Source organism: Herpailurus yagouaroundi, unplaced genomic scaffold (assembly GCF_014898765.1).
Source record: "Herpailurus yagouaroundi ecotype Mexico unplaced genomic scaffold, PumYag 28, whole genome shotgun sequence".
Lineage (NCBI taxonomy): Eukaryota > Metazoa > Chordata > Mammalia > Carnivora > Felidae > Herpailurus > Herpailurus yagouaroundi.
The window spans coordinates 96,232,799-96,258,585 of NW_024412376.1; the positions used below are offsets into that span (position 1 = coordinate 96,232,799).

Genomic DNA, 25,787 nt, shown 5'->3' on the forward strand with positions numbered 1-25,787 from the left:
CAAGAGAAATCCCCAATACAAAATCTAACAGCACACCTAAAGGAACTAGAAGCAGAACAACAAAGAAACCCAAACCCAGTAGAAGAAAAGAAGTAAAGATCATAGAAGAAATAAACAATACAAAATAAAAAAAAAAATCAGGATAACAGATTAATGAAACTAAGAGTTGGTTTTTTGAAAAAATAAAATTGATAAACCTCTACCTAGGTTTCTCAAAAAGAGAGAAGAGAGGACCCAAATAGATAAAATCACGCATGAAAATGGATTTATTACAATCAATCCCTCAGAAATACAAGCAATTATCAGTGAATATTGTGAAAAATTATATGTCAACAAACTGGACAACCTGGAAGAAATGGACAAATTTCTAAACACCCACACACAACCAAAACTCAAACAGGAAGAAATAGAAAATCTGAACAGACCCATAACTAGTGAAGAAATTGAATCAGTTATCAAAAATCTCCCAACAAATAAAGAGTCCAGGACCAGATGGCTTCCCTGGGGAATTCTACCAGACATTTAAAGTGAGATAATACTTATCCTTCTCAAGCTGTTCCAAAAAATAGAAATGGAAGGAAAACTTCCAGACTCATTCTACGAAGCCAGCATAATTTTGATTCCCAAACCAGACAGAGACCCAGCAAAAAAAAGAGAACTACAGGCCAATATCCCTGATGAATATGGATGCAAAAATTCTCAACAAGATTCGAGCAAGTCATATTCAACAGCATATAAAAAGAACTACTATGATCAAGTGGGATTCATTCCTGGGCTGCAGGGCTGGTTCAATATTCACAAATCAATCAATGTGAAACATCACATTAATTAGATAAGAACCATATGATCCTGTCAATCGATGCATAAAAGCATTTGACAAAATTCAGCATCCTTTCTTATATTTCTTTTTATTTTTTATTTTTTAACATTTATTATTAAGGGACAGAGAGACACAGAGCATGAGCAGGGAAAGGGCAGAGAGAGGGGGAGACACAGAATCTGAAGCAGACCGCAGGCTCTGAGTTGTCAGCACAGAGCCCGATGCAGGGCTCGAACTCACAAACTGCGAGATCATGACCCGAGCTGAAGTCGGTTGCCCAACTGATGGAGCCACCCAGGTGCCCCTCAGCATCCTTTTTTAATAAAGACCCTCAGGAAAGTTGGGATAGAAGGAACATACTTAAACATTGTAAAGTCCATTTATGAAAAGCCCACAGCTAATATCCTCAATGGGGAAAAACTGAGAGCTTTCCCCCTGAGATCAGGAACACAACAGGATGTCCACTCTCACCACTGTTGTTTAACATAGTGTTGGAAGTCTAGCATCAGCAGTCAGACAACAAAATGAATTAAGAGGCATCAAAATTGGCAAAGATGATGTCAAACTTTCACTTTTTGCAGACGACATGATACTCTACATGGAAAACCCGACAGACTCCACCAAAAGTCTGCTAGAACTGATACATGAACTCAGCAAAGTCTCAAAGTACAAAATCCAGGTACAGAAATTGGTTGCATTTTTATACACCAATAATGAAGCAACAGAAAGAGATATCAAGAAATTGATCCCATTTATAGTTGCACCAAGAACCATAAAACAACTAGGAATAAACTTAACCAAAGATGTGAAAGATCTGTATGCTGAAAACTATAGAAAGCTTATGAAGGAAATTGAAGAAGATACAAAGAAATGGTAAAACATTCTGTGCTCATGGATTGGAAGAATAAATATTGTTAAAATGTCAATACTACCTAAAGCAGTCTACACATTCAATGCAATACCTATCAAAATTGCACCAGCATTCTTCTCAAAGCTAAAACAAACAATTCTAAAATTTGTATAGAACCACAAAGGACCCTGAATAGCTAAAGTAATACTGAAGAAGAAAACTAAAGCAGGAGGCATCACAATCCCAGACTTTAGTCTCTACTACAAAGCTGTAATCATCAAGACAGTATGGTATTGACACAAAAACAGACACACAGACCAATGGGATAGAATAGAGAACCCAGAATTGGACCCACAAATATATGGCCAACTAATCTTTGACAAAGCAAGAAAGAGTATCCAGTGGAAAAAAGACAGTCTCTTTAACAAATGGTGCTGGGAGAACTGGACAGCAACATGCAGAAGAATGAAACTAGATCACTTTCTTACACCATTCACAAAAATAAACTCAAAATGGATGAAGAACCTGCATGTGAGACAGGAAACCATCAAAACCCTAGAGGAGAAAGCAGGAAAAAACCTCTCTGACCTCAGCCGCAGCAATTTCTTACTTGACACATCTTCAAAGGCCAGGGAATTAAAAGCAAAAATGAACTATTGGAACCTCATGAAGATAAAAATCTTCTGTACTGCAAAGGAAACAATCAGTAAAACTAAAAGGCAACCAGTGGACTGGAAAAAGATATTTGCAAATGACATATTGGATAAGGGGCTAGTATCCAAAATCTATAAAGAACTCACCAAACTCCACACCTGAAAAACAAATAATCCAGTGAAGAAATGGGTAGAAGACATGAATAGACACTTTTCTAAAGAAGACATCCAGGTGGCCAACGGACACATGAAACGTTGCTCAACATCACTCATCAGGGAAATACAAATCAAAACCACACTGAGATACCACCTCATGATGGTCAGAGTAGCTAAAGTGAACAAATCAGGAGACTATAGATGCTGGAGAGGATGTGGAGAAACGGGAACCCTCTTGCACTGTTGGTGGGAATGCAAACTGGTGCAGCCGCTCTGAAAAACAGTGTGGAGGTTCTTCAAAAAATTAAAAATAGAACTACCCTGTGATCCAGCAATAGCACTGCTAGGAATTACCCAAGGAATACAGGAGTGCTGATTCATAGGGGCACATGTACCCCAATGTTTATAGCAGCGCTTTCAACAATAGTCAAATTTGGAAAGAGACTAAATGTCCAACAACTGATGAGTAGATAAAGAAGATTTGGTTTATATATACAGTGGAATACTACTTGGCAATGAGAAGGAATGAAATCTGGCTGTTTGCAGCAACATGGATGGAACTGGAAGGTATTATGCTAAGTGAAATAATTCAGTCAGAGAAAGACAGATATCATAGGTTTTCACCCATATGTGGATCTTGAGAAACTTAATAGATGACCATGGGGAAAAGAAGGGGAAAAAAATAGTTAAAAACAGAGAGGGAGGGAGGCAAACCATAAAAGACTCTTAAGTACAGAGAACAAACTGAGGGTTGACGGGGGGTTGGGGAGAGGGGAAAGCGGGTGATAGCCATTAAGGAGGGCATTTGTTGGGACAAGCACTGGGTGTTGTATGGAAGCTGGTTTGAGAATAAATTATATTAAAAAATAAACATCAAAAATTTTTTTAAAAAGTATACTTGGTATGCTGTGTATTTTTTTAAATCTGTGAGACTTAAATAGTGGCCTAATGTATTGTCTATCCTGAAAAATGTTCCACATGCACTTGAGAAGAATATGTATTATGTTGTTGGTGGACTGTTCTTTATATGTCTTAGATCTAGTTGGCTTACTGTGTTATTTAAGTCCTCTATTTCTTCTGTCTGTTTATCCTTTATTGTCAATGGAGTATGAAGTCTCCAGTTATTATTATGGAACTATTTATTTTTCACTTGAGTTCTGTTAGTTTTTGCTTTGTATATTGTCATGATCTGTCATTATATGCATAAATTCATAATTGTTATATTTTCTTGCTGTATTGATCCTTTTGTTAATACATAATATCCTTTTTGTAACATTTTTTGACTTAGTCTGTTTTATCTGATATGCCATATTTGTTCTCTTTTGGTTACTTTTGGCATGGAAAATCTTTTTTTCCATCCTTTCCATTTTAACTTACTTGTGTCTTTGGACACAGCTAGTAATTATTAAATTTTGGTTTAAATTTTTAAATTTTAATTAAAAGGTTTTTTAATGTTTACTTATTTTTGAAGGAGAGAGAGACAGAGTGCTAGCACGAGAGGGGCAGAGAGAGAGGGAGACAGAATCTGAAGCAGGCCCCAGGCTCCAGGGTGTCAGCACAAGGCCTAATGCAGGACTCAAAGTCATGAACCGGGAGATTGTGACCTGAGCCAAAGTCAGATGCTTAATCGACTGAGTCACACAGGCATTCCTAATTTTAGTTTTTAAATTTATTTTAAATTATTCCCTTGAATTGTAGAGGAAACAAGATTTGGTGTTGGAAACCAAAGTTATAGTAATAGCAGCTTTTACATTAATAATTGCTTTTTTTCTTTAAATGTAGTAGTCTCTTAAACCTGTTGGAAACAAAAAGTGTAGTTACCAACCATTGCTACAGTAATACTAGGTTTTGTAGTCATACATGTGTTTACTTTCTTGAGCTCTTTATTTTTCCATATGGCTTTGAGTTACTGTTAAGTGTTCTTTCATTTCACCTTGTAGGACTCTCTTGAATATTTCTTGCATGACAGGTCTAATGGTCACAAACTCTCCCAGCTTTTGTTTATCTAGGAATGTCTTATTTTCTCCTTCACTTTTGAAGGTCACTATTGCCAGATATAATATCTTCGATTTGTCTTTTAGTACCTTGAACATATCTGCCTATTCTATCTGGCTTCTGAAGTTTCTGATAAAAAAATCTGCTAAAACTCTTATTGAGGATTCCTGTGTCTGACAATTCACTTTTCTCTTGTTGTTTTCAGGAATCTCCTTTTATCTTTGGGTTTTGAAGGTTTGATTATGTCTTGATGTGGTTTCCTTTGAGTTCCTCTTTCTTAGAACTTATTGAATGCTTATATTGATGCTTTTAATCAAATTTGGGAAGTTTTCGGTTATTATTGCTTTAAATATTTTCTCTTCCCCCTTGTCTGTCTTACTCTTCTAGGATTCTCATAATGTGCATGTTGGTCTGTTTGCTGGTTCATAGGTCTTGTAGGTTTTGTTCGTGTTTTTTCAGTCTTTTTCTTTTTTTCTTCTGTATTTACCTGAGAGTTGATATTTCCCATTGTCTTGTCTTCAAGTTTGATAATTCTTTTTTTTTTTTGCCTGTTCATATCTGTCACTGAGTGTCTCTAGTGACTTTTTCATTTCAATTATTGCACTTGTCACTTCCAGAAACTCTTTTCAGTCTCTATTTAGTTTTTCTTTTTCTTTTTTGAATGTATTGGTTATTTTCCTGATTTTCTTTATATCTTTAGTTCTTTGAGCATCTTTAAAAGAGTTTTTTTTTTTTTAATTTTTTTTTTTCAACGTTTATTTATTTTTGGGACAGAGAGAGACAGAGCATGAACGGGGGAGGGACAGAGAGAGAGGGAGACACAGAATCGGAAACAGGCTCCAGGCTCTGAGCCATCAGCCCAGAGCCTGACGCGGGGCTCGAACTCACGGACCGCGAGATCGTGACCTGGCTGAAGTCGGACGCTTAACCGACTGCGCCACCCAGGCGCCCCCAAGAGTTTTTTTTAAGTCTTTACTATAAAATACTCCATTAGTTCTTTTTTAGTACAGTTTGTTGTCCCTCTCCCCACCCCACCCCTTGAATGGGCCATATTTCTGTTTCATTGTATCCCTTGTAATTTTTGTTGTTGTTGTTGAACACTGGGTATTTGAATCTAATAATGTAGTAATTCTGGAAATCATTGTCCAGATTAATTCTTCTTTAAGGTCTGCTATTTTTTGTTTTTGTTATTGTTCTTTTTGTTTGTTGTAAGCCATCTCTGTGCTAATGATCAGCCTGAGGTATATAATTTAAGGTCTCTCACATCTTTTCTGAGCATTTCCCTTGGCATGCATTGTCACTTTCTAATTTTCCTTGTATATGCTCTTGTTTTTTATTGTCTTGACTGTGAAAAGGAGAAGGGGGGAACAAACAGTAAGAATGGAAAGGAAGGGCACGAGCCTTTTAAATTCCCTGCAAGGCACGTCAGCTGAGAGGGAGGGACTTATAACAGTAGGTGGAGGTGTATTACCAATGACTGTCCACCTCTTTACCTGCACTTCTGTGATCAGAAGCAGTAGTCAGCACTCAGCAGAGATCACTGATATTTGGAGGACTAGGTCCTTTTTGTCCACCCCAACTCCTGAAAATTGTGTAAGCTGCTCTAGCTAGGAACATGTACCCGGCTGCTTACTTGCGATCTGACTGAAGATGTGGGGATGGACAGGTGCTGTTGTACTTAAGAGCTGAAGTTGACAAAATTAAACATTTCAGTCTTTCCCTGAAGTTGTAAGCCTTCCACAGACTCTACAGTTTGATTCTGCCAGTACAATTTTTGCCTAGGTATGGGAGATAGATTCCTGCTGCTTCTATTCCACCATCTTTCCAGAATTTTCAAATTAGATTTTAAAGGCATTCCTTCACTGATATAATTAGCTGAGGTAATTATTATGACATTTAGCATAGAGCTGCAAAGTTACTTGTTCTTAAGTAGTAATTTATGTGGTCATTTTATATCTAGTTTTGTAAACTATAATTATTAATGATACTTTTCTTTTGGTTTGTTTTTATGTGTTTTACTGTTTATTTTTCAGTCTCAGCCAATTGGACAATGGCAGTTTGGGTTTTGAAAAATGTCTGAAGGTTAGTGGGCTGCATCTACCTTCTGCTTCCTCCACACCCCTTTTAAGAGAATAAATGGAATATTTGAGAAGAGAGCTATATTAAAAGAAGAGTGTTGCAAATGGCTTCAGAATCTGTGAATGCAAAACAAGCTAGGAATCACTGCACAAAGGGGAAAAGGCAACAGCACCAGCAAATAAAGAATAGGTCTTCAATTAGTGATGGTGATGGAGAAGACTCTTTTATCTTTGAAGCAAATGAAGCTTGGAAAGATTTTCATGGTTCCCTTCTTCGGTTTTATGAAAATGGAGAACTGTGTGATGTTACACTAAAGGTAAGACTTTTCTTCTTTTTCAAACTCTTTATTGTATTATGAAAAATGAGGGTTTCTATAACCATAGAGGGTGAATTTTTGGTATCATACTTGTTATAGTCAAAATGATTTTAGTCTCAATCCTTTTTTATTGAAGGTGAAAGGATATAAAGGAAGGTGAGTAAAGGAGGATTAGCACAAGGTAAACTTGTACTTATTAAGTATTAATATTCATTATTTCATAGTTAATTTAACTTCTGAGAGTTCTGGACCTTACAACAACAAATAGTTATTATTACTGAAATTAATAAATTGCTGTTGACCATTAAGCTTTTAACTTGTGTATTTAAAAATCCTAGTATACTCACTCTTAATGTAAGTTAAAAGTTAGGAATTCTTGATTGTTTACTCAGCTGCAGTAGTATTTTAGTACATGTTCCTATTCTGGTAATTTAATCTCTACTTTAAAACAATGGTCTCTTAAGTGAGATTCTCTATACCTGATAATGAAGTAGAATCTATTTAGACTTGGATGAAAAAGTGTAGTAAGTTTTAAGTCTGTGGTCTATAGACCACATGTTGTGTTATTCTGCTGCAAAAGACAGTTTTAGTAAAATTGGAAAAGTGATAAAACAGTGTGGAAGTCTAATTGTTCCTCATTACTTGTTTAAAGTACTTTTACTATTCTTATATCTCAGTGTAATATTACATTTTTTTTTGATGATTCATATGCATCCATGAAGCATTTTCCACATTTGATTTGCCACTTTGAGATCTCTTAAATTTTGCTTTTGCTTTTGCTTTTGATCAGACAGCTTTTTAAAGCTGAGTCATAGGGATGGAAAGCATACTTGAAGAATCAGACCAGAGAATACTCAACAGGAGTCTATAAACTGAAAGCATAAGCTTTGAATTTTAGATCCAGAATGTCCAGGGGTATAGTATTATACTGTGGATAAATGAGCTATATTCTCTTTCCTTAAACTGTTACTTGTTTTATGTATTTCTAGGCCCTAAGATTTTGAGAAGAAAACCATTATATAATTCTAGCTCTGTGTGAAATTTAGCTATGTATATATATTTTAATGTAGAACACTTAAGTTCTCTTGTTCTGTATGTATATTATTTAATTTTATGCCATTGCTCTAATTTTTAACCGTGGTGTGAAATTCAGTGACCCACACTGGCTTTAGCAAAAATAAAAATGTAAAATAGATTGTTGGAATTCAGTTATCATTCAGCAAATGGAAAATAATTAGAGTATTGATTTTATAAATTTTATAACTGAATTTTAGAATAATTTATATAACATATAACATACTGCGTATAGATATTAAGGGAAAAATAGGGATATAGCCACTTAAAGACAACTCATAACTTTGTTTATTGTGTAACTTTAGCAATAGATTGAAATAAAAACTCCCAAAGAGTCAGTGGTTGAAAATTAAAATACTATGTTTTAAACACTGACAGGGGCGCATAGGTGGCTCAGTTGGTTAAGTGTCCAACTCTTGATTTCTGCTCAGGTCATGAGCTCGTGGTTTATGGGATCTAGTCCCACATTGGGCTCTGCCCTGGCAGTGCAGGGTCTGCGTGGGATTCTTTCTATCCCTCTCTTTCTTCCCTTTTCCTGTGCATTCTCCCTCTCTCAAAATAAACAAACATGAAAAAAATTAAAAAAAAAAAAGTAAACAGTGACATGAGAAACACTTCATTAGGCATGAGAATCACTTCAGTAATTTAAAGGGACCATCATTTTTATTTTTTCATCTGTAAAATTAGAGTGATGATTAGGTTTTTGTGAGGAATAAGTGAATTGGTACAAGTAACGTCCTTATGGCGGTGCTTGGTACATAATAATAAGTATCAGCTCTTTGGATCATTATGTATACTACTATAATAGTTCCAAGAGTATCAGATAATTCTACCTATCGTGTATTCTGTTCCTATTCATTAGAAAGTGTTACAACTTAATCTCTTAACAGGTCTCTTACTGGATTTGTTTCTTAATTCTTTTTTTTTTTTTAATTTTTTTAGCATTTATTCATTTTTGAGAGACCGAGAGAGACAGAGAATGAGTGGGGAAGGGGCAGAGAGAGAGAGAGACACACACACACACAGAATCACAAGCAGGCTCCAGGCTCTGAGCTGTCAACACAGAGCCCAACACGGGGCTCAAACTTACGAACCGTGAGTTCATGACCTGAGCTGAAGTCGGACACTTAACCGACTGAGCCACCCAGGCGCCCTGTGGATTTGTTTCTTAATTCTAATTCAACATTTCTTCAACTGTCAGAATTTAACTGTCATAGAACAATTAAGTCAAATAGGATTACAGATAATTCATAATGCCCTGTTCAACATAAATTTCACTTTTTATATTCATCTAATCTTAAGGATTATTCTCTGATATAAAGTCATCCCCTATTTTTTTTTTTAATTAGTATGTTTCCTTTGACCATTATTGCTTTTAAGGCAAACATTTTAGAAAGACAGTTATTGGGGCACCCAGCTGGCTCAGTCAATGGAGTGTGCAACTCTTGATCTCAGAGTTGTAAGTTTGAGCCTTTGTATGTAGAAATTACTTAAAAAGAAAATCTTTAAAAAAAAAAAAAACCATTATCCAAATATATTTTATTGTCCATATATAAGGTCATTAGCCAATTTTAAAATTCCAAAATGAGCACTTATATTGGAAACAAAAAAAAAAGTTTATTTAGCAGATACTTACTAAGGTCTTACCCTAGTATATGGAGAGTATAAATAAATTTGAGTAATATTCTGTTCTTGCCTTGAGGGTATTTGAAATTTATCCAGAGAAAGGCACATACACACCTAACTATAATATAATTTAGTGATTATCATTTTTGTGTTATTTTTATGGCAGCATAGGAGAGATCTATGAATTATGCCTGAAAGGTGATTGGAAAGGCTTCACATAAGAGATTATTATCTTGAGGTCATTCCAGGGAGAGGTGAAATTTGCTTATATATTTTCTTTGTTTATTAGGGAAAAATTTTATTTTTTAATTTATTTCTTAGATGTTTATTTTAAGAGAGAGAGCACGAGCAGGGGAGGGGCAGAGAGAGAGAGAGAGGGAGAGAGAGAATCCTAAGCAGGCCCCACTCCCAGCACGGAGTCTGACATGGAACTCGATCACATGACCCTGGGATCATGACCTGAGCTGAAATCAGGAGTTCGTTGCTTAACTGACTGAGCCACCCAGGTGCCCCAGTGGAAACATTTTAAAGAATATATCCAGGGGCGCCTGGGTGGCTCAGTCGGTTAAGCGGCCGACTTCGGCTCAGGTCATGATCTCGCGGTCCGTGAGTTCGGGCCCTGTGTCGGGCTCTGTGGTGCCAGCTCAGAGCCTGGAGCCTGCTTCGGATTCTGTGTCTCCCTCTCTCTCTGACCCTCCCCCGTTCATGCTGTCTCTCTCTGTCTCAAAAATAAATAAACGTTAAAAAAAAAAAAATTAAAAAAAAAAAAGAATATATCCAGTAGCAGGTCTAAAATTATATAGGGGGAAAGCTTTCTTAAGGGCAGCAGTTTGGTGATAAAAGACAGGGGAATTTGTCTTGCAGAGGTTGCATAGCACTCATGCTTAAACCATGTGTTCTAGGTCAACAAAAGTAACATTTACAAAGATGCTTCTACTTCTTTATGATAGTTTGAGGAAATGTAATTGTTTTTGTTACAGATCATAGTTAAATTTTACTTGAAGAGATTAACAGAGATTATTAGAGGAAGGAAACCCCCTAACTTGTTGATGCTTCCACTGAATAGTTTTATTCATATTATTTGGCTTCTTCTTTTTTTGAAAATACATGTTTCTTTGAGTTTTTAAAATAAACATTTATAGGATTTGGATAAATATTTTCAAGATTGTGTTATAATTTTTTGGTGTCAAACTTCCAAATGACCAGGTAAGAATAAGTACTCTGAAAGATTGCAGGGAAACAAAATATGTGAGCTGCATTATAGTACCATACTTCCAATAGGTAGAAATGATAAAATTATTATCCTTATAAATGTAACAGTTAACTCCTGATGGGAAGGCAGACATAATCTAATGAAATGATAAATGAGAAGGTGATTCTGTCTTTAACACTTAAGCATTCTATGTTAAGCTGTCTAATGAATGTTCATCTTTCTGACATTCAAGTAATAAATTGATATTTTAACTTTTTTCATGTTGCTCAGAAGGTGTATTTAAATACTTATATTAGTAGATTCTTGTTTATTTGACCCCTAAAATGTTATCCATCGTTTCCATTGTGCAGATTTTTCTAATGAATGTAGTAAGATTAACCAAGATTGTAGCATAGTGAATGTGGCTAGACATTATAATGTGATAATTCACTACATGTAAGCCAAACTATCTTGGTTTTGTATATCTAACCCCTTCTTGACCTTGGCTGTAAAATGCTATTTTGACTATTCAAACTGATTAAAATTGGTGGATTATCGAAAAGAGTAGCTAAGAGGTTAAAAGGACAAAATTAACAAGGGATTAAAACTGAGAAATTAGAATATAGCTTCTAAACAAACATAAAAGACAGGCATTTGGATTTTTTTCTTCCACTCTATTTCTGTCTCACTGTTTGTCTTCTGTATTTTTATTTCAGTGTAGTTCTCAAACACTTAGTTTTAATTAAATGGCATAATTATGAACATTTCAAACTAATACACTTTAGTTTTTGTTTCAATGATTTAAAAACAAGTTTAGTGTATTTGTAAATGATTTTTAACAGTCTGTGTTAATGGGATTTTACAATTAATACTTAGAAGTAAAGTGAACCTATGTAATAACAACTAGTTCACAAAAGAATAGTTACCAGAATGACCAAATGTTAAAAAAGTATTAAGTATTAAGGGGGCACCTGGGTGGCTCAGTTGGTTAAGCATCTGACTCTTGATTTCAGCTCAGGTTATGATCTCACAGTTTGTGGGTTTGAGCCCCACATTGGGCTCTGTGCTGACAGTGCGGAGCCTGCTTGAGATTCTCTCTCTGCACCTCTCTCCCTCTCTCTCTCTCTCAAAAAAAAAAAAAACAAAAAAAAACAAAAAAAAAAACGGAGTGGGTGTATTATCTTTAATCACTTTGATTGGGGGTGTGATTGTGTGTGTATTAAATATTCAAGTTTTAGTTTATTGAATCAAGAAATTAAAATAGAGTTGTTGAGGAACAAAGTCTTATGAACAGTATGAAAATAATTTGTGGACCATTGATTTGTACAGTTGGGGTGAGAAGGTAGTGTTAAAATAATGTTTATCTGGAAATTGTAGAATTATGTTTTATGTAATGGCATGTTGGCAAATTTAAGCAGATTTATGCCATGTGAGGTTTACAGATTATTTGCATAGAAACTAAATCTCAATGGTGGCATGTGCAGAAAATTTTAAAAAAGGATATTTTCAGCCTGTTTTTAAAATGCTTAATATCAGATTTCAGATCCCATTTTAGGGCTTAAGTGAATTTGAAAACATGCCAAACTTTCTGCTTTAGTATAGGATGCAACTTGAGTCTCAGTAAAATCTGAATCTTACCTGTGGATTCTTTTAAAAAATTAAATACAATATAACCAACAGAGATGATAATCTTGTATTTGTTTGTTTTGTTTGTTTTGTTTTTATAATGTTTATTTATTTTTGAAAGGCAGAGACAGAGCGTGAGCAGGCAAGGGGCAGAGAGAGGGAGACACAAAATCCGAAGCATGCTCCAGGCTCTGAGCTGCCAGCACAGAGCCTGACGCCGGGCTCAAACTCACGAACCACGAGATCATGACCTAAGCTGAAGTCAGCCGCCCAACTGACTGAGCCACCCAGACGCCCCATAATCTTGTATTTGTTGAAGGGATATTCATTCTTCCTCCACATTAGTGAGAAAAGGTCAAGAGGAACTTTTATAAACAAAAGCATTTATTATACATTGTAATACTCCTCAGGCCTTTTTCTTTAGAAGTTCTCATTTTAAAATTCATTCCCAAATAATGAGACACAACTGTAAGTGTATTACATAGTCAAAATGCTACATGAAAACAGGAATATTGGTAAAACACTAGCCTACTGTATTTAATTTTCTTTTTTAATGTTTGTTTATTTTTGAGAGGGAGACAAAGCATGAGCAGGGGAGGGGTGGAAGGAGAGAGGGAGACACAGAATCCGAAGCAGGCTCCAGGCTCTGAACTGTCAGCACAGAGCCTGACATGGGGCTCGAACTCACAAACTTTAAGATCATGACCTGAGCTGAAGTTGGACACTCAACCAACTGAGCCACCCAGGTGTCCTGTAGCCTACTGTATTTAAAGATTACCTAACACAAAGTGCTAAGAAAACTGGGTAACTACTGCTGTGTTAATAAGGAGATAACTGGTACTCAGTACCAGAACTTCCAGATGGAAATAAAGGTGTATGTATAAAACATAAAACCCTAAAAATACTAGAATATGTGAAGTTAATGTGTTTAATATTAAGCATAGCATCTAAGGCAGAAATTATAAAGACAAAGATTGGTTTGATTGTGTAAAAATCTAGAGGGGGTGACTAAAAAAGCACACCATAAAAGAGAAAATTTTGAACTAATATATGGCAAACGACTCACACTCTAAATATATGAGGAGTTCTTACAAAAACATAAGAAAAAAATCATAGAATAAGTTTATAGAAGAGGTAAAAATAGCCCAAAATTAATGAATGATTCGATGATATTAGTATAAGATAAACTAAAATAGATAATATTTTCATGCATTAAATTAACAAATACTTTTTAATAAGTTAGTACTCAGAATATGGCACAAATATTGTAGGGAGATCAGAGATGGACAATTTAGCAGTCTGTATCCCAAACTGTGCCTATCCTTTGAAATACCATTTCTTTTTAGGATTTTATCTGTAGGAAATGAAATAGAGTGGGAATAAAGTTTCAATTACAGCAAAACTTACTACATTGTCACTTACAATAGCAAACTATTGACAATAGTGTAATTTTTTAGGAAATAAGGTAAAATTTTAGTGTTTAAGTTTGTTTATTTATTTAGAGCAGAGGAGGGACAGAGAAAGAGAGGGGGAAGAGCATCCCAAGCAGGCTCTACACTGTCAGTGTGGAGCCAATTCATGGCTCAAAGTCATGAACTGTGAGATCATGACCTGAGCTGAAATCAAGAGTTGGACGCTTAACCAGCTGATCCATCCAGGTGTCCCTTCATTATTATTCTGTTTTTTATATTATTTCAAAATAATTTAATAAGGAATGAAAAAAACTTTAAGCTCATAGTAAATACTACTAAATAGTGGTCTCTTTGTGCTTCAATTTTCTCACTGATAAACTGTGGTTATATAATAGTGCCTACTCATAGGGGCATTGGGACAATTAAGTGAGTTAAGTAATATGTGAAAAGCACTTAGAACAGTGCCTGACATGACGACTGTGGTTGATAATACTGTGTTGTATATTTGAAAGTTGCTAAGAGAGGAAATCTTAAAAGTTCTTGTTACAGGGAAAGATAAAATTCAGAATTATGTGAGGTGTTAGATGTTTACTAAACATTGTGGTAATCATTCCATAATATGTACATACATCAAATCATTATGTTGTTTAACTTAAACTTACATAATGTTAGATGTCAATTATATCCACAAAACTGGAAAGCTTTTTTTTAGAAAAGGGACTCACAGACCAAAAACAAGAATAGTGCTCAAGTAGTGCTAGATGATGTATGCTGTTCTTCTTCATTCACAGAATGCTTCTGAAATTTGAGATTAATACAGAAAATCAGCTTACCAAATATACATTGTGGATAGAAGTGTAGAAAATAAGGGGCTAATCTGGAAGAAGAAAGTTGCCTGACTTTAAGAAATTGCCCTACATTGGGGCGCCTGGGTGGCGCAGTCGGTTAAGCGTCCGACTTCAGCCAGGTTACGATCTCACGGTCCGTGGGTTCGAGCCCCGCGTCAGGCTCTGGGCTGATGGCTCAGAGCCTGGAGCCTGTTTCCGATTCTGTGTCTCCCTCTCTCTCTGCCCCTCCCCCGTTCATGCTCTGTCTCTCTCTGTCCCACAAATAAATAAACGTTGAAAAAAAAAATTAAAAAAAAAAATTGCCCTACATTAAAATAAGTGACCAAAGGATTACACTGTTAAACAAATACACTAAATTTGTGTGAAGTTTTTGTTCCTGCTACAACAGATGCTCAATGCTGATGTAAAACTGATTTTGATATTAAACTGTCTCCTTTTGTTTGTTTGTTTTGAACAGGTTGGCTCAAAGCTAATCTCTTGTCACAAACTAGTATTGGCTTGTGTTATCCCTTACTTCAGAGCCATGTTTCTCTCTGAAATGGCTGAAGCCAAGCAAACACTGATTGAGATCAGAGATTTTGATGGTGATGCAATAGAAGACTTGGTAAAGTTTGTCTATTCTTCAAGGCTCACTTTGACTGTTGACAATGTCCAACCTCTTTTATATGCAGCCTGTATTCTACAGGTTGAACTGGTGGCTAGAGCTTGTTGTGAATACATGAAGTTACATTTTCATCCCTCCAACTGCCTGGCGGTAAGAGCCTTTGCAGAAAGTCACAATCGAATAGACTTAATGGACATGGCGGATCAGTATGCCTGTGAGCATTTTACTGAAGTAGTGGAGTGTGAAGACTTTGTGAGTGTGTCACCCCAGCATCTCCATAAGCTTTTGTCCTCCAGTGATCTAAATATTGAGAATGAAAAGCAGGTCTATAGTGCAGCCATCAAGTGGCTTCTTGCCAATCCTCAGCATCATTCCAAGTGGTTGGATGAAACACTTGCACAGGTAGGGGCTGAAATAGGATTGTGTATAGAAATGAAATGATATGGATGCAAATTAACATGTGTCATTTATCAAGAAAAGTGCAGACTACCCGAAGGAATATAGAAATCATTGTGTAATATGATGTGAAAATGGCTTTCTGTTTACTTTTCTGTTTATTCACTATGCTATTTAAGGATAAGTCTGAATTGCATTTAATTAGAAATATCATTCTTTGCTTTTTAACCTGAATGGGTTTCTTGTTTTTAAAGTTTCTTCCTTCCTTTCTTTTCTTTCTTTGTTTCTTCCTTTCTTTCGTCCTTTCATTTTCTTTCTTTCTTTCCTTTCTTTTCCTTCCTTCCTTCCTTCCTTCCTTCCTTCCTTCCTTCCTTCCTTCCTTCTTCTTTTCCTTTCCTTTTCCTTTTCCTTTTCCTTTTCTTTTCTTTCCTTTTCTTTCCTTTTCTTTCCTTTTCTTTTCCTTTTCTTTTCCGTTTCCTTTTCTTTTCCGTTTCCTTTTCCGTTTCCTTTTCCTTTTCCTTTTCCTTTTCCTTTTCCTTTTCCTTTTCCTTTTCCTTTTCCTTTTCCTTTTCCTTTTCCTTTCCTTTTCTTTCGAGGGAGAGTGAGCACAAGTTGGGGAGGGTCAGAGAGAGAGGGAAACACGGATCTGAAGCAGGCCCCAGGCTCTGACTGTCAGCACAGAGTCTGACGCAGGACTTGAACTCACGAGTCGTGAGATCATGACCTGAGCTGAAGTCGCAGTTTTAACCCACTGAGCCACCCAGGCACCCCTAACATGAATGTTTAAAATAGCCCTTTGAGATTGCAGTACTGAATATTTTATTTATGTTGATAGAAAATGGTTCTGAGGAAACAGCCCTAAATAACTATTGTTTTATGATGAAGTTTCTAAATTTTAGTGAATTTCTTATTTGGAAAGAACCACAAGACATCACTTTCCATTTTGTTTTCTCACCACAGTTTTACTTTTGTAACCTCAGAAACATGACTGTTTTTTATTTATTTGTTTATTTACTTATTGTCAACAGGGTAACTTGGATCAGGAGATAATAGGCCTTAGAAATGCTTTGAATATGTTTGTTAACAAAAACAAAAAGTGTTATTATCTTGAAGCTATACCTTATTTGTGTGAATGCTTATGTACTTTTAACTCAAAATCATATTACCTGGTTTGATCATCCCCCTTATTCTCTAGAAAATCAGTGCATCTTTAAGGGAAGAATGGTGAGTGCCTCTACTGAAAGAAGGGATGCATCCCTGATTTAGTATATAACCTTACAAGGTCATTGATTTGAGGAAAACAACGCTTGTTTAATATTATGACTGTTTCTGTTTTAGAAAGAAATCACATTTCCATTTGTTCAGTCTTAGCTTTAAAAGGCAAAAGAACAAAACATAGCGATTTTGTTTTGATTGCACCTTTTCTCTAGCAGCAGTGTGGCCTTGTGATTCTGACACAACCATTTTTGGAAGTAAGTAACTTGAATGAAGACATTGAATTATTTTATCCAGTCTACTTAAATCTGTTTTTAAAGAGGAGAAGATGCATTTAACATATAATCTGATTTCATCAGTGCATCGTACTGAAAAATCACTATAGAACTTGGCTCATTGAACTTCACTCACATGTTAGAAAGGCTTTGTGAGGTAAATGAGTTTTAAAAAGAGAACATAAACATACTACAGTTGAAGTAGAGAATGAGCTCTCTAATTACAACTTAAACTTCATATTCACAACTATTCATGATCTTAGGTTCGTCTGCCGCTGTTGCCAGTTGATTTTCTTATGGGTGTTGTGGCAAAAGAACAGATTGTCAAGCAAAATCTAAAATGTAGAGATTTATTGGATGAAGCAAGAAATTACCATCTTCATCTGAGTAGCAGAGCAGTACCTGACTTTGAATATTCCATTCGGACTACTCCAAGGAAACATACTGCTGGTAATGAAATTATTCATTTTATCACCTACTTGAAGGATCTTTATGGTATCTGAATATTGGTTATGTATGCCCAAACTTAATTCTAAGGGGGCACCTGGGTGGTTCAGTCAGTTGGTTGTCCGACTCTTGGTTTTGGCTCGGGTCATGATCTCATGGTTTGTGGGTTCGAGCACCGTGTTGGGCTCTGTGCTGACGGTGCAGAGCCTGCTTGGGATTCTCTTTTTCCCTCTCTTTCTGCCCCTTCCCCATGCTCACTCTCTCTCAAAAATAAACTTAAACAAATAAAAATATTGAATTAGTGGGGCGCTTGGGTGGCTCAGTCGGTGAAGCGTCCAACTTTGGCTCAGGTCATGATCTCACGGTTCATGAGTTCAAGCCCCATATTGGGCTCTGTGCTGACAGTTCAGAGCCTGGAGCCTGCTTCGGATTCTGTGTCTCCCACTCTCTCTGCCTCTCCCCTGCTCACACTCTGTCTCTCTCTCTCAAAAGTAAAATGAATTTAAAAAAATTAAAAAAATATTGAATTGGAAAAGATGGCAAAGCAGTTGTAGACATTTTTTTAATGTAGTCATTTGGCAAATATTTATCTAGTGCCTACCACATGCCAAGTTCTGGGGCAGGCATCAGAAATGCAGATACACATAGCCAGCCCTATTTTGAGAGAACATGCAGTCTGATCTAGGGAAATAGACATGTGAATAAAAAATGCACTGAAGTATTAAAGGGACGTTGATATATTCATAAGTATAATGGGAAACACAAAAGAGTGGTTATTTTTACCTTGGAAGGGTCAGAAAAGGTTTTATAGAGAAAGTAAACCTTAGTTTTGAATAATAAACAGACGTTTTCCTAGGTGCCAGTTAAGGAAAGGGGTATTCGGTTCCTTTTGCATCTCTTGAATGTCTAGTACATACCAGGCACTGTGATAGCCCTGATTAGTACAAAATATAAGTTAACATATAGTCCTAACCTATCTTGGACTCTGGAGACAGATATCAGCATAATCATTTCTAAACTGTTAAGTGAATGATATTACCAAAAATTGCCATTGGAACCATTGAGGATGAGCACTGTATGCATGTTGCAGAAACATGAAATTTAAGAGAAAGAGAGGGAGAAGATCAGGTTAGACAGTGCAACAAGGCCTTTATGCTGTGCTGGCTTTATCCTGTAGGGCATTGGTTCTCAAAGTATAAAGGAAGTGGTGGCCCCTGGCCCAGCAGCATCAGCATTCACTTGGGAACTTGTTAGGAATACAAATTCTTGGATCTACTCCACACCTATTGAATCAGAAACTCTGGGGGTCAGGCCCATAAATCTGGTTTATGCCTTCCAGATGATTCTGTAAACTTCACTGAAGTTTTGATATTTGTTAGATTGCAGTGAAATATGTATAAAATAAAAATTGCCATTTTAACCATTAAAAAAAAATGTTTATCCATTTAGAGAGAGAGAGAGAAAGAGGGAGAGAGAGTGAGTGTGTGAAGCAGGAAGGGGGCAGAAAGAGGAGAGAATCCCAAGCAGGCTCTCCACTGTCAATGCAGAGCCAGAGCTGGAGACGGGGCTCCATCCCACGAACTGTGAGATCACGATTTGAGCCGAAATCAAGAGCCAGACACTTAATCTATTGAGCCATCCAGGCACCCTTAACCATTTTTAAATGCATATAGTTTAGTGACATTCGCTAAAGTTTTTAAGAACTACTGATGTAGGTAATGGAAAGCTGTTGAAAGAGTCTTATAATTAGTTTACTCTGTTGACAATGTGAAAGCCAAAAGACTACTACATGGGACATCAAGTAGAAATGTGGCTTAGATATCTAGCTTGGAAGGCATTATGATACAGATGGAATTTAAAATCAAGGAATGAATGTACTTTTCCTGTGTGATCATGAAGTATGTGAGAAGTAGGCTAAGGATGAAATATGGGAAACATGTGAAAGAGAAATTATTGGAGACCAAAGGAAACCTTGATATTATGGAAATCAGGAGAGTTAAGGAGTTTCCCCCAAAACAGGGTGATCAACATATCAAATGTGGCAGTTGTATTCAAAAAGAAATTAACTTAGGAGTTTACTGGATATAGTTATGACCTTAGCCACAGAAATTTTACAGAGTGGGTGAAGATCTAAACCATACTATAATGAGATGTTTGCAAACAGAGATAGCTGATGTATCCTATTTGAGACATTCAAACTGGGAAAAAAGAAAATCAGATTTTTTAGTAACAATGACATTGAAGTTATCCAAGTAACTCATTTTTTTTAGCATTTCATCAAAATTTTGACTTTCTAAGTATTTTTTCCACACTAATTTTTAAAAAATTAGGGAGCTATAATTTTGATCTCTATTTTGTGGCTTTACCTTCAGGTGTGCTATTTTGTGTAGGTGGTAGAGGTGGATCTGGTGACCCCTTTCGCAGTATTGAATGCTATTCTATCAGCAAAAATAGTTGGTTTTTTGGGCCAGAAATGAATAGTCGAAGGCGACACGTCGGTGTAATCTCTGTGGAAGGTAGGTCCATTATTGTCTTAAGTCATAGCACATGATGATAACACTCTTTATAAATATGTAAACTTTGACAATTTCTTTCTATAAGAAAATTGCTAAATTATAAAATGTTTCAATATTATCAATAAAATATTTGGGTGGTGATTATTTACTTGCCTTATGCCCATAGATGCTCAGCGAACAATCTCTTGCATGTAGATGCTTCAGTGGGAGATGAGTAGTAGGGAGAAGGGAGTTAAAATAAAGAGTTAAACTCTTTTGAGTTGTATTTGCAAAATAAACCAAGGAAAAGTGTTTATTGAACTCAAATAAATATATATCAGCTTTTTTCTATATATTTATTGAAATTATATATATATTTTTACTGGTTACTGAAAATGAAATAATTACAGAAACATGGATAAATTGTTAGGAGACTTGAAAAATTAACTTTTTTTCTGATTATAGAAGCTTTTTGGGGGGAAATTTGAAAACATTCTAATAAGTAAAAATCATCTATAATCTAAACACCCAGAAATAATCCTAGTTGACATTTTTGTATATAATCTTTACAGTTATTGTATGTGTATTTTTAATAATTTCATTTAGAAAAAGTTTGATCATATGTATTGAATTTTATATTTTCTTTATATAACATACTGAGCATTTTAAAAATTTTATCAAACATTCTTTGAGAGCATGATTAGTGATTTCATCTACTAAGTAATAAGTTGGGAAACCTAAGGTAGGATAGTGTTTGAGCATTTAAGTAACTTCATATACAGCAGCACATTCCAGGCATTTTATTAAGTAGAAGCTTATAATTATTTTAATTTGACTATTTAACTGACATTAATTCATGATGTTGAGCAGAAGAATAGTTTGAAATTCTCATGCTATTCTAATTATATGTTGAGTATAAATCTATATAACAGTTTACTTACTTGGAATCAAATGAAAATGCTTCTCTATTTGACAGGTAAAGTGTATGCAGTAGGTGGACATGATGGAAATGAACATTTAGGTAGCATGGAGATGTTTGATCCTCTCACTAATAAATGGATGATGAAGGCTTCAATGAACACAAAGAGGTGAATCAGCATGGAAATTTTTTTTGATTTGTTGGAAAATAAAGCTCCCAATAATTTAAAGGGCTAATTTTCTGCTTTTTACACTTTTAGAAACTTAAAATACCTTCTTAAACACATTTTGTTAAAGCATCCATTGAGAATATATTTTATATTTTTATATTTTAGAATATGGTAACAATTGATATAGTTTCCATGTAAACCTGAGCATTGACTTTTTTTTTTTTTTTTTACTTTTAACTCTGAAATAATTTTAGGTTTTCAGAAAAGTTGCAAAAATAGTAGAGTTCCTGTATACCAGTGGTTCTCAACTAAAGATGATTTCACTCCCATTTTGGAATGCTTGGCAATACCTGGAGACATTTTTGGTTGTCATAGTTTGGGGTCGGGGATGTTGGGGGAGTTGTTGCTGGCATCTAGTTGAGAGAGGCTAAGGATGCTGCTAAAAATCCTGTAATGCACAAGAAAGCTCCCCACAGCAAAGAATTTTCTAGCCCCAAATGTCAATAGTGCTGAGATAGAGAAATCCTGCTGTATATACTCTTTACCCAGTACCTATAATGTTGACATCTTACGCCATTGTGGTACAATTATTTGAACCAGGTAACTAACATTAATACAAAGATATTAATTAATCCATAGACCTTATTCAACTTTTGCCAGTTTTTCCACATATTCCTATGCTTTGAATTGGTTTTTCTTATCTAGTTATATTGGCTATTAATCTAATTCAGCGTGAATAGTAGCCGAGATAGGCATTTCTATCTTATTCTTGATCTTAGTAGAAATGTCTCTGTTGTATCCCTAGTAAATGAGATACTGGCTTTAGGACTAAGGCATAGTATTTCAACATGTTAAGAAAATATCTCTCATTTTTTACTTATTTTTTATTAGCATTAATATTTAAACTTTTCATCTACAGTAAATTGAAATATATGTTGCTAAGTGGATCAGTCTAAAGAGGAGAAAGATTTGCAGTAGCATGACTTAGTGGATGTTGACTAGCCTGTTCAGAATTTTTTTAATGACTATTCTACCGAATTTTCAGGTATCTTAAGGTGGTATCAAGGTTCAAAAGCATAGTAGACCAAACATACTCTAAATTGATAGGCAGTAATACCTAAAAATATTAAGGTTACAGGTTAAAAGCCTGCTTTAGATATTATGAAATATGAAATATACCAGTACAACATGGTGGAAAACCAGGTTTGCAATTAATTTATGTTTCTTATGGAGAAAAGTACGTGAACCAATATGAAGCACAGCTCTTAAAAAAAAAAAAAAAAGAAAGAAAAGGAAAATGAATACAGTGTAGTTGCCTGTCTTGAGAAGTGGAGTCTTTATATCAAGGAAGATTGTAGTGGTATTCTTTATGCTGATCTGTCTGTATCTATAGCTGGGGTCTCAGTGGGATATACAACATCATTTGGGAGATGGTAATAAAAGTTAGACTCTATACTTTTTTATTGCATCCTTTTAAATTTATTCTGATTGGACTTTTTTAATGAATTTAACCTAATACAGTAATATATGTTTATCATTTGAAAATAATTATGGTAAATGGGTGCACACAAAAATTATTGTAACTGTGAGAGTTATAACCTGGGATGCATGCAAGGACTAGCAGGTTAGTAAGAAACCTGAAAACTGTGTCATATAAAAAATTGTTGAAGATTTTTGGTTTGGAGAGAGGATTTTTAAATTTTATTTTACTTCCAGTGTAGTTACCATACTGTGTTATGTTAGTTTCAGGTGTACAATATAATGATTTAACAGTTTCACCCGTTCCCTACCCACCTCCCCATTGGTACCATCTGTTTGTTCTCTATCTTTAAGAGTCTGTTTTTTGGTTTGTTTCTCCTTTTTTTTTTTGTTCCTTTGTTCCTTTGTTTTATTTTCTTAAATTCCACATATGAGTGAAATCATACGGTATTTATCTTTCTCTGGCTGGCTTATTTTGCTTAGCACTGTACTCTCTAGTTCCATCTGTGTTGTTGCAGATAGCAAGATTTCATTCCTTTTTATGGTTGAGTAATATTTTTTGTATGTATATACCACATCTTCTTTATCCATTCATCTATTGATGGATTCTTGGTCAGGTTCCATAGTTTGGCTATTATAAATAATGCTGCAGTAAACATAGGGATGCATATTTTCCTTCAAGTTAGTGTTTTTATACCCTTTGGGTAAATACCCAGTACTGGATATTAGGGTAGTTCTATTTGTAATGTTTTGAGGAACCTCCGTACTGTCTTCCATAGTGGTTGCACCAGTTTGCATTCCCATCAATGCACAAGGATTTCTTTTATTCCGTATCCTTGCCAACATTGTTTCTTCTGTTTTTCATTTTCAGCCATTCTGAGAGGCGTGAAGTGGTATCTCATTGTGGTTTTGATTTGCATTTCCCTGATGATCATTGATGTTGAGCATCTTTCCATGTGTCTTTTGGTCATCTGGATGTCTTCTTTGGAGAAATGTCTGTGTGTGTCTTCTGCCCATTTTTAAATTGGATTATTATTATTATTATTATTATTATTATTATTTTGGTGTTGTGTAAGTTCTTCATATATTTTGGATACTAGCCCTTTATTGGATGTGTCATTTGCAGGTATCTTCTCCCATTCAATATATTTTAGTTTTGTTGGTTGTTTCCTTTGCTGTGCAGAAGCTTTTTATTTTGATGTAATCCCAGTAGGTTATTTTTGCTTTTGTTTCCCTTGCCTCAGGAGACATAAGTATAAAGATGTTGCTATGATCAACGTTAGAGAAAATACTGCCTTTGCTCTCTTGTAGGATTTTTATGGTTTCAGGCCTCACATGTTGGTCCAAGTCTTGGCTAAAAACCAGCTTAGCATCATGATAAAAAGGCAAGGGTATAAAAATTAAAAGTGTACTTTAGAATTTTCTCCCATGTTTTAATCTACGCATTATAATTTAAGCTATTGGTAGTTACTATGTAGCATAAATTCAGTTCTATTAAAGTATTAAAATGTTATTTCTAGGTAAGTGACAAGTAATAATGTATTTTAAGACCAGTTTTTTTCTTCCCTAGGATTCTTTCTCCTTGTGAAGAAAAAAGAAAAGCTAAAGATCTCTTTTCAGCAGAACTCTCTTCACATTTCCATCTAGTATCTCATACTATAACATGAGAAGAAAACCCAGTTAAAAACATTTTATGTTAAATTAATTAAAAATAGAAAATTAGATGGCAGTGTGATCCCCATGTGCAGTTCAGTTTAAAATTGCTCATCACGAGGCGCCTGGGTAGCTCAGTTGGTGAAGTGCCTGACTTTGGCTCAGGTCGTGATCTCATGGTTTGTGGGTTCAAGTCCCACCATCAGTGCACAGCCTGCTGTGGATCCTCTGTCTCCCTTTCTCTCTGCCCCTTCCTCACTCACTCAAAAAAACAAAAACATTAAAAAACATAATAAAATTGTTCATTTTCATATTAGCCATTTTTAACTCTTACAGATTGTTGCTACAGTTTGCAAACCTTGATATAAACCTCAATATTTGAAGTTAGGTTTTATTAGTTTGGGTTTGTTTCTTTAAATAAAATTGCAAGATAAAATTAAGGTGTTCTGAATTTTATTCTCTGTACAAAGCTGCTCTTAGGCAAGATTTTCAGTATTTATCCAGATAACTCTTTTTCTTCCATTACGTTTCACTCTGAATCAAGAAGGCAGAATTATTCTCATATCTAGGTTTATGTGAATTATTGAGCTGTCTTTGACATCCTCACTCTATTTGCTGAATTGTGAATTTGAAAAAGGAAAAGGAAAAGGTAATCTAATTTAATCTCCCATGTGGTGCAAAATAGATATTATTTTAACAAATACACATATAATTCATGTAATTTACTGGGAGGAATTACAGAATGCTCCACTACATTTATTAGAAATATAAATAAATGTTACCATAAATCCATGGAAGGAGTGAAATTACCTTGGGAGAGAAAGTAAAAGTGATAAGAGGCCTTAGGGAACTTCAGAATTTGACGATGAAGTAGAAAAGAAGGTGCTGATAAAGGAAACAGAATAGTACCAGCCAGAGATTTAGGAGGGAATTCACACGTGTGATTTCATGAAGATCAACAGAGTTTTGAGTAGTAGGAAATAGCTAATAATGTCATATGCTCTTGTGGTTTGGGATGGTGGTGGGGAGGGAGATTTATCTGGCACACATCTGCCACGATATAACACCTGTATGCCCTAGCATGACACACATATTCACACACCTGTGAGTTTTTATTGCCACAGTATTTTGTAAGTCATTGCTTGATAACTCAAGAGAAACGAGGTTAAGGGGACTGAAAATGAGTAACAACATTATCTTTAAGAATTCTTCCTGGGATTCTCTTTAATTAAAGAGTTAGAATCTCAGTTAAACAGCTGTGCTCTCCAGTAGTATAGCTAATACATAGCACTAAATATGGGCCAGTTGCCATTCTAAGTGCTTTACCTATATTAACTCAATACCACCCATGTCTGCTCCTTTCTCAAATGGGTTACAGATGAAGAAGCAAGGTAGTAGATGTTTATAAAATATACTGCTTTATCCAAAGTACATACCAACTCAGGGACGGATTATAGTTTTAGAATAGTTTAAATCTTTTTTTTTTTT

At 35.3% G+C, this 25,787-nt stretch overlaps 1 protein-coding gene across 2 annotated transcripts in view; it reads left to right on the top strand.

The window, feature by feature from the left end:
* KLHL8 (kelch like family member 8) overlaps positions 1-25,787 on the top strand; it is a 68,394-nt gene that overhangs the window by 35,361 nt on the left and 7,246 nt on the right. The window contains exons 2-6 of one of the 2 annotated variants that reach the window (XM_040478816.1): positions 6,508-6,869; positions 15,105-15,653; positions 17,401-17,587; positions 19,957-20,100; positions 21,056-21,167. In XM_040478816.1, coding sequence (XP_040334750.1) covers positions 6,657-6,869; positions 15,105-15,653; positions 17,401-17,587; positions 19,957-20,100; positions 21,056-21,167 — 1,205 coding nt within the window. In that variant the 5' untranslated portion in view covers positions 6,508-6,656. The remainder of the gene's footprint in view (positions 1-6,507; positions 6,870-15,104; positions 15,654-17,400; positions 17,588-19,956; positions 20,101-21,055; positions 21,168-25,787) is intronic. The other variant, XM_040478823.1, reaches the window with a different exon arrangement.